The 9,618-nt window shown below is 42.4% G+C and overlaps 1 protein-coding gene across 3 annotated transcripts; it reads right to left on the bottom strand.

The window, feature by feature from the left end:
* Positions 1-988: 988 nt before the first annotated feature.
* On the bottom strand, positions 989-9,045 carry ARMCX3 (armadillo repeat containing X-linked 3). Of its 3 annotated transcripts, XM_006051864.3 has the most exons (5): positions 8,887-9,045; positions 8,277-8,356; positions 7,927-7,987; positions 7,582-7,652; positions 989-7,322 (listed from the first exon to the last, which is right to left on the bottom strand). In XM_006051864.3, the coding sequence occupies exon 5, from the start codon at positions 7,169-7,171 to the stop codon at positions 6,032-6,034; it is 1,140 nt and encodes a 379-aa protein (XP_006051926.1). In that variant the 5' UTR covers positions 7,172-7,322; positions 7,582-7,652; positions 7,927-7,987; positions 8,277-8,356; positions 8,887-9,045; the 3' UTR covers positions 989-6,031. The 3 variants fall into 3 exon arrangements, with proteins under 3 accessions (XP_006051926.1, XP_006051927.1, XP_025132500.1); XM_006051865.3 differs by lacking the exon at positions 7,582-7,652; XM_025276715.2 differs by lacking the exons at positions 7,582-7,652; positions 8,887-9,045 and adding an exon at positions 8,732-8,880.
* Between the last annotated feature and the right edge of the window lie 573 nt (positions 9,046-9,618).

Genomic DNA, 9,618 nt, shown 5'->3' with positions numbered 1-9,618 from the left:
TAGTGGTAAAGAACCCACCTGCCAATGCAAGAGATCTGAGATGGGGGTTCATACACCGGGTCAGGAAGATCCCCTGGAGAGGGGCTTGGCAATCCACTCCAATATTTTTGCCTGGAGAATCCCATGGACAGAGAAGCCTGGCGGGCTACAGTCCATAGGGTCACAAAGAGTCGGACACGACTGAAGCGACTTAGCACAGCATAGTACAGCACATGCATAGAACACATTAATAGCAGGTAACTGTAAAAATGGGTGAGAAGAGGGCAGTTTTATGTTTTAATTTATATTTTATCTGTTTGAGTTGTTAATAAGCATAAAGAACTTCTATGGTTTAAGAAAATATAATAAAGAAGACTAAAATAGAGTTCACTATGAAAAATAATCTCTCAGAGTGCTAACTCCGAAATCTGTTTCAGAGAGGTAGTCAAATGCCCAGGTGGATGCATAATCCTGTCCATCAATGCAGAGGCTATAATATGGTCTTCTTTCCCAGATACTAATTTTTCCACTGTCTAAGTTAAAATAAATATATCTGGGACTTCTATTCATAATTTGAAAATAAATGAAAAGCAATTCCAGAGTGTTACTAATATCTTATTATTTCCCCAAGTAGTCATTTCCACCTAAACACATATGTGTGACTTGTATTTATAGACATTCACAAATTATGACATTCATAACATAAAGGTTTAACTTTTATATTAGAAGAAAATCAATCAGAATTGAAGTAATTTTTATAAGCAACATGGTGTGATTTAATACTTTCAATTTTTGGCTACAGATTACACAGATCAGCATAACAAGAGGAGAAGACTGATGATCTTAAATACTAAGTAATTACAAAGAATTATTCTCCAAGTCAGTTTAAATGGATTTAAGATTTAGAAAATAGTTGTCTGTTTTATTTGGTCTTGCCTAGATTCCATCTTTTCTAATATCAACAAGATAATCCATTTAATTCGTTTTAAATGATGGAAGACAGTAAAAATTAAAATTAAATTCTTTTATTGATCCATTTCATTATGTCAGAATTTTCATTACAGCTTATTGAAATATAGCCACAAAATTTAGCAAGATTATAGTTACACCACATTTTAGCAAACAGAAAACTGAAGTAGAAATGGGAAAAAAACTAAAGAGGTAACAATTTATTTTACCTTGGTTTCCAAAAAATCAGTAACACATTATCATTACTCATAAGAAAGGTTCAGAAAAGGGAGATACTAATCAATATGTAGGAGGGAATGCATTACAAATACTACAGTTTTCTCCTGTTGTAAAATATACATTTCTCAAATCCTGTATGGAAACTAATTGATAATATATCTTAACAGTCACAAAACTACCATCAACTGATAATCCACCTCTGGCTAAGGGTCATCTGGGCAGACAAAATTTCTAATTGTGTACAGAGAGAAACATGCTCTAGCTCTTGAATACAAGTATTTGATTTCAGACACAAGTCAACCCCCATAATTGACATGGGTGCATCAGGTTCTTCTTCTTTGACAGCACCAACATCTAGCTAAGTCAGCTCGCCCCAATTCCCTAAGCACTAAATAAACAACCTTCTGATGATAATGTGGTTCCTGATGTACATCCATCTTAAGGACAGAATGTTCTGAGCAGCCAACACTAAAAATCTGTTCTACTTGGTAATTACATTTCTTAGAGTAACAGACTCTCATTCTGTCTTTTTTTTTTTTATTTTATTTTCAAAAGAGAAAATCCACTCAATTTAATAACATGTTATGTCCATGCACAAACTTAGAAATGTTCTAATACCCAAAGATGCTTGTACTACACTTACTCTTTCACTTTTTAAAATGTAAATGGTCAACAAGGGTCAAAGAGTTACACTTAGCCCACTGTCAGTGCTGGATCAAATTCCTTTGACATGAACCTGTTAGAATGAAGCTACCCCCAGTAAGGCTTCTTCCCCACTCCCTCCCTCCCCTCAGGCTTGTCCCCAAACCCAACAATGCCCAAGCCCTTAACACAAGGCCTGAGAAAGACACAGTGGAGAGGGAAAAGCATGGAGATACACATCTCTGAAAGTAAATATGTGTTATCCTGCTTGATACCACACCTCAGGGGTCAATATCCTAGTCTTCTGCATCCAGAGATGGCAGCATGATAGTTCTGGTTTAAAAGCAAGAAGAGCCACAGTTTGAACAGAGAAATCAGGAAAAAAAATTTTCAGTCTGGGATATGATGAAGAATGAATGTAAAATGTTAGCATTGAAAATAGTCATAATCATTCTTCAAAAAACCACTCTCAAGGGAATAGAGAAATTAACCAAACAGAGGCATAAACACAAAATTTGCCTGAACTACATCAATTTGCTAAATCTACACTTAGAATCTCTTTTGAAATAAGGCAAGTAAAATATGAATTTAAAAATAGAAAACCAGTTTCCTGAGCTTTAAATATAATGCTTTGGGTGACAATTTGTAAGAGAACTATACTCCATCTTTGTAAAATCACCTTTGAACACATTTGCCCGGAATAGACCCACTTAAATTCCTAAAAATCAGTAGATAAAAACAAAATAGCAGAATATCCTTGAGTTTCTAACTTCCTGTTTCCAAGAAACTGCCATCCTTTCTAAAGAAAGGACACTGGCTCCTCCCTGCCCCCATGAGCTGCCACAATCACGGCTACTATTCTAGAAGGGTGCCCTTCCCAAAATGTTTGAGTGGCACCTCTGATGTGAAAGCATCAGGACATCAGAGTGTGGCTGGGCCGGCCCTGTGTCTTCCCTGGACCAGGCAGTCACACATCTGTCTCACACAGCACTTCCCAAAGTCCGGGTGACTCAGTTTCAAATAATACCAGGTATGGGACATCAAAATTCATGCAATGCACACAGGGCTGATCTGCACTAAGACTGGTGCTTTCTCAGTTTCTGTTCAACAACGGTCTGAAAAGTCTTGGCATCCAGCCATACATACCCAGGGTCATCTTGTTACCACAGCAACGACAATTATCATTCTGTATCAAATGCCCACTGGTGCATGACCTGGTGTCATGGAGATGAAACGATCACCCCCAAAAGACACAGAAGCACAAAGAGACTACTGTCAATGGTCTCTCAGAGGAGGAAATAAGAGAAAAGTGTGAAGGAGGGAAAGGGAAGGAGAATGGGAAGGGAGGAGAGGATGAGAAAAGAGACCTGTGGAGCAGATGGACACTAGTCAGGCCTGTGCCCCTGCTGCAGGGTGGCTTTTTATTACCCAAGTTCACCTCATTGCCACCCCAGGTCAAAAAGTCACTCAGCACCCCAGTCCAATGTGGCTTGATCAGAATATTTTTTAGATGTTCACGATACAGATCTGGGTGAGGGAACAAGTTTGTTCTTATTGTCTCTATTTTCTTAAGTATCTCCAATGAATACATTTTAGAAGAAAAGTAGACAAAATTTAAATCAGGTTCTGAAACTTCACCTACAGTATCATCCAATTTGATGTACAGACTATATAGGTATACTGATAGTTAGTATCTCGAAGGGTATCCACAGTTGGAATTTGATGCTTCTTTCCCCCAGCTGCCACAATCCCTTATCCAGTTCTTTGTGCTGCTTTCCACTCTTACACTCTGAACCTTCTCTCTGGGGATCACATCCACTCCCATGTCCTTATTTATCATTTCTTCTCTGGTGGCCCCCAAATCTGTATCGGCAGCCTGGTCTTTTCTGAGCACCAGATCAATACACTAAAACGACATTAGGGTATATCCATCTAGATGTCACACAGGTATCTCAAAGTTAATTTATTTTAAATGGCTAAGGCTTTCCCTCCCAAATCTTTGTTTCCTGCCTAATAATAGAGCAATAAAAAATTTTAATTCCTTTACCCTCATTCCACCCTTAAAACTGATGTCAAAGGAGCCCCAGCATGATTCAATAGAGTCACCATACCCAACAACTTCAAGCTGATCAGTCCATGGTCCTTTTGTCTATTGTAGGCAACATTTGAGTAAGTATATGGAAGCCTGGGGCTAAAACCAGATCATAACTGAACAGAGATTTTACCCTTTCCTGGCCTCATGTATAAAGTAGGATAACATCCCCAAACTGACCAACAATACATTGTAAGGGCAGGTGAGATCATGTCTGATAAAACACCTTGAGTACGTAGTAAAAGGAAAAGCCTATTTCTTTGAGAAACTATTGTTAACAGTTGCCTTGCAGGAATGACATCACTCTACACAGTAGTCACTTAATAAATGCTAACTTTTATTGTTGTTACTATTTATTAAATGATGCTGACACATGGCAGAATGCCCCCAGCAACACAAAGGTCAACCAGAACAACTATCGACCCTGAATTCTAAGGGACTAAGTGTGCTCAATTTTCTTAATTAATTGCTATGTGCCAGAAAATTCTAAGTATTTCACATATATTACTTCATTTAATTCTTACAGTGAGCCCCATCTTTAGCACTCTTCTATTATTTCAGAGAGAAAACTTCAACCCATCTTATGTTTAATGTAAATACTCAGTTCATGCTCCAATCAATCACCTGCTCCATTCCCAACACTTTCCTTTTGCAAAAACTTTTGAAAAATCAGTATTTGTTTTAGGTTAATAAGAACACATAGATGAATAAAAAGTAAAAAGGTAAAAATTACACTATCCTTCCACCCAAAGACAATCACTGTTACTATATGGATGTCTGTAATTCCAGAGTTTTTAGTGTCTACTTAAATATCTTATATTCTCAGAAAAATTGAATCATACTAAGAAGACTCCTATCTAACCTACCTTTCTCACTTAACAGTGCATGATGAATATCATTCCCTGACAATATGGATTGCAATTGACATATTTATCTTACACCATGTGGCGTGCTGCAATTCATGGGGTCGCAAAGAGTTGGACACGACTGAGCAACTGAACTGACTGACTGATGTGAATATTCCTTAATTTATGTAACCAGTCCAGTGTGCTAAATTGTTAAAGTTGTTTTCAATTTTTACTATTTCACACAGTGCTGGGATAAACAGCCTTGTACATACAATCTTTGGCCAATGATTCAATTATTTCCTTAGGACAAAGGGATTACATATTTTAAGGCTAATGATATGTATTACCAAATGGCCCTCTGCAAACCTTGTGCCAGTGTAAGCGAATTCCTATCACCAGGGTTTTAAAGGCTCCATTTTTGCCATACTCTCAAAGACACTGCACAGTAGGTGAGAAAGGGACTTCTATATGAATTCCAATTTCTCTTTCTAGTCAAAATTATTCACTGGCTCTCAGCGTTCGGTGAGGTAATATTCAAACAGTTCTCCACAAACTGGCTTCAGCCAACTTTCCAAATTTATTTACTTCCAGTCACACTTTCCACTCTGAACAGACTAGTCTCCTCACTGTCACAGCAAGAGTTCCTACCTCCATGCCATTCTCACACCAGTTCCCCTTCTCTCCCATCACATGGAACTCCCTACCTACCTACCCCACTGAGGATTCATTTTAAATGAACACTTCCTCCATAAATCTGTAGCTGACTACTGTATCCTGCAGAAACCTTTGCTTTCTCTGTGCTCTGAGTGCGAATATTAACAAAGAGTATATGCTTGAGATATTGTTTTCTTTTTGTTTGTATGTTTCTTATCTCTCCAACTAGATTATAAACCGAAAGATAAGTATGGTTTCTCTCTTTCTTTTTTCTTTCAGCATTAGCACACAACTTCATTGATGATACACAAATGCAGTCAATGCAAATGACAGGAGGGAGCTTATTTATGAGGAATTGGTTCACTGTCACTTATGCAGAAGAAATAGTAAAAATATTTCAATCTAGGCAGTGAGATAAAAAGCAACAAACATTTTCAGAACAGGTAGTGATATTCATTCATCCAGCTTAGGCCTGCAGACCAACTCAGATAAATATCAGCATTGATGATACAATATGATATTCATAACTCAAAACTGGCAGCTGAAAGGATTCCTTTACCATATAGACAAGGTGGAGAAAAGGAAGAGTTTACAACATGTGTTGCTTCTAAACTACAAAATCAAGAACTTATTCCTGGCTCTTTGGGAACATATTCTCAGCCAGTTTGGCCACAAATTTTCCAACTTTCACTTTTACCAAAAAATCATGATGACTTTCTAGCCCCAGAATCTTATCAGCACACACCTGAAATTCTTTTAAAAAGAAAAAAAGTGAACCTTCACTGAATTGATTCTGAGTAGATTCATTTTCCTCCCATTTAAAATTGTCATTTATGTTCTCGAATATGACCAGAAGCTTAAGAATCACCTCTTTGTTCTCCTTCTTATTAAAGAGGGAACCCAGCGAGGATGGCACTTGGGCCCTGAGCAGTTCTCTAGTCATGGCTGGATTTTCAGCCAAATTCAAAAGGAGTTTCAAAACCTGAAATTTGGTTTCTTCATTTCCTGCTGAAAATAAACGGAAAAAGTCTGAAATGGAATTAGCAAGCATGTGCTGATACTCATTAGTAACAGTCATGTTCGTAAGCAATCTTAGACCTGCCAGTTGCACAGATGAGTTCAATCGAGAAGTGATTGTGTCATCACAGACTTGATTCATGTATATCTTAAGCCTGCGCTGATTTTCAGCATTCACACTCAAGTTATTTAGGACAATTAAAGCCTTTTCCTTAACTATGGGATCCCGAGTATTGAGAATCTTTGCAACAATTGGGAGACCACCCAGATCACGAATAATATCTCTGTTAAATGCATAAGCAGCATTGTTACCCAGAGCAATTAAAGCTGCTTCAAGAATATAAGGCTTTTCAGACATCTCAACCAAGCAAAGAACTTTCTGCAGCTCTTGAGGGGACAAAATAGTATCATCTGAATTGGGGGAAGCCCTTTTCTGGACAGCTCGACGAGCCCGGGTGGCCCTGGCCCTTGCCCTGGCCCTAGCTCTGGTTCCAGCCTCAGTCCCAATCCGGGCCCAAGGTGGGTACCATACTATACCTTTGTTCTCACTGTTGTCATCATCATCATCAGACCAGTCATTGTACCTGGCCCCAGGACAATCCCCAACATCATCCACATCCCCAGACCCGCCCTCAGCCATTTCCTCCTTGTTCTGTTTTCTTCCTCTGGTCAGTCTATAAATGCAGTAGCAGGCGCCAGCCCCAATCACCAGTCCCGCAGTCACCCAGCCTACTTTCCTGGCGTAGCCCATGCAATCGTCCCTGATGGTATCAGGGACAAAGGAACAGAGTAGTCACTCAGGCTGGGGGAGGAGGGCTATGGGCCTGGCCTGGGTGCAGGCCTGTGGAGGATGATCGTCTTCAGCCACTTCAAGGCCGCGACAACTGATTCTGGAGGTGGACCTAGGGGTGGAGAAAGAAAACAGGGTTTGAGTTTCTCTTCTCCTTAAGTTGTCCTCTGCAGAGAGTTGTACAGAGGGACAAGCAAATGAATTCTTGGTAGAGAATGTAGATTGTTAACAAACTCTTTCCCCTTCATTTCACTCTCCCCAGCCCACCTCCTCCCCAAGCCTAGATAAAGGCAGTGGAGCCCATCCTCTCTGCTGGGGCCTCAGCTACCCCAAACTCGGATGTTCCCAGGGAGTGGCACCATTGCACTAACCTCCTCCAGACAGGCAGTTTGCCCCTTCTCCCCTCCCCTGGAGGTGTGCCACGCCCAACAACCCTTGCAATCTGCAGAGAGACCAGAGCCAGTGAGAACTGAAGCCTTGATGGATTGACTGTTCCTCCATTTGTTGCTTTCCTGATTCACCTATCTAGGTTGTCAGATTTAAAAAAAAACAAAAACACAACCTCTCTCTGCCATCCAAAACATGCACATGCCTGCCGCTTCCCTAGCCTGAAATGGAGAGATGTTGGAGAAATAGTAACATTGGGTGAGCCTGTCCAACCGCGGGCAATTTCCAACCCCTCCCCCATTCCAGGCAGCCCCCATGCCCAAACCGACCTCTACGGATCCGAGGAAACTTCCTCCCTCGTTTAAACTGGTGCCACCTGCTACAGCAGACCTGCAGGATGACAGATCGAAAACATGGGGACTAAGTGCTGTTGAGAGAAGAGGATTACGAACAAACTATCTGATAGGTTTCCCTTCTGTCATTCTCCCCCACCCCACCCCCCACGACACACGCGCGCGCACGCACACACACACACACACACACTGCACGCCATTTCGCCACAGTCCCAAGAGTGTGAGAAACACACTCAGACTCAGACCTAACCTAGATTATCGCTACCTCTGGTTTCTCCCCACCCCATCCTCCCACCGCCCCCGTTAGGGTCTCTAGATGGTCTTACCCTCAAATCGACCTTCACGGATCGGGGTTAATTTCCTTCCTCTTCTCTAGCCTGGTGTGGTGCCGCAACCTACGGAAAGACTGGCAACCCGGGAGAGGCTCGGATCCACAAGACACAGAGCCATGGTCAGGAAGACACAGTCACAGTAAGAAAGACGGGAAACTGCCGCGACCTAGTGCTTGGTGGACGGACCGGTCTCCAGAACAGAAAACTCTGTCCTTAATTCGGAGGCCTGGCTGTCAAAGGTTTCCCACCCCTTCGACCCCTCTCGGGGTTCTGCTGACACATCACGTTGCACCTCCCTTCCCCATGTCCAGCCTTTCCCCTCTGGCACCGTCCTGGAAGATTGGGGGCCAACACCCAGGGCACAGCTCCCTTTCCAGATTACGGCCTCGGTTCCCACCAGATTCCCACGTCCCGATCTCTGAGCTCCTCCCAAACACCCCCCTGCTCACCATTTCGCAGCATCAGAATGGGCTGCGGGCGGGACAGACGTCTTGGAAAGCCGGCGGCGAGTGGAAGAGACGACGGAGGCGCCCCCAGGATCCGCGACGGTTTCCGCCCTGCACCCTTGGCCACCCCCACCTTCTGGAATCTCCCAGGCACTGACCTGCACGGATCCGGGACAATCTCCTTCTCCTCCTCCTTCTTTCCTCTGCTGCAGGCCCACTGGCCCTCGGGGCAATGGGGAGCTGATACTCAGACGGGAACAACGACCAGAACAAGAAGGACTTCTGCACACGTCAGCTCTTGGTCACGTGAGACCTACGTCATCCACCAACTCGGGTCCCCAATTTCCCCTCCCACCAGCAGTGCGGCAGAAGAGGGCCCGCCCCCCTTCCTTCCCTCCCCCATAGCAGGCCTTGTTACTCTTTTTTTCTTTCCTAATCCCATCTCCCTGTAGTGGTGTTTGCCTTCCTCTGATTACCAGAAAGGGACAGCATCTTCCCCTGGGGTTACTGGCCACTTGTACTTTTTGAAAAATTGCCTCTTCCTTCCCTGGACTCCTGGGACAGTAACCTCTCCTTCCACCTCCCTGCCTCCCAGCTATAAATGTCTACCATTTCCTCTGAAATCTAGTCCCAGATCTGAAAAGAAAAAGCCACCAGAAAAGGAGACCTGGAGTGAATGCAGTTTTTTTCCTTAACTTACTGTTTTATTTTTTGTTGTTGTTCTTTCAGTTCTGCCCTTTCCCACCCCCAGACTGCATTCTTTTTAGGAGGAAAAAAATGGCTGTAAAGCTATTTTCATTTGGTTAAAAAAAAAAAAAAAAAAGAGTGGGAGAGTGATGTTGGGTGATGGCCTCCAAAAGTCCCACATTTTCTCACTTGTAGGGAGTGTT

Source organism: Bubalus bubalis, chromosome X, assembly GCF_019923935.1.
Source record: "Bubalus bubalis isolate 160015118507 breed Murrah chromosome X, NDDB_SH_1, whole genome shotgun sequence".
NCBI lineage: Eukaryota > Metazoa > Chordata > Mammalia > Artiodactyla > Bovidae > Bubalus > Bubalus bubalis.
Note: the sequence above shows the minus strand (reverse complement) of the source record. Positions and strands in the feature narration are given on the sequence as shown.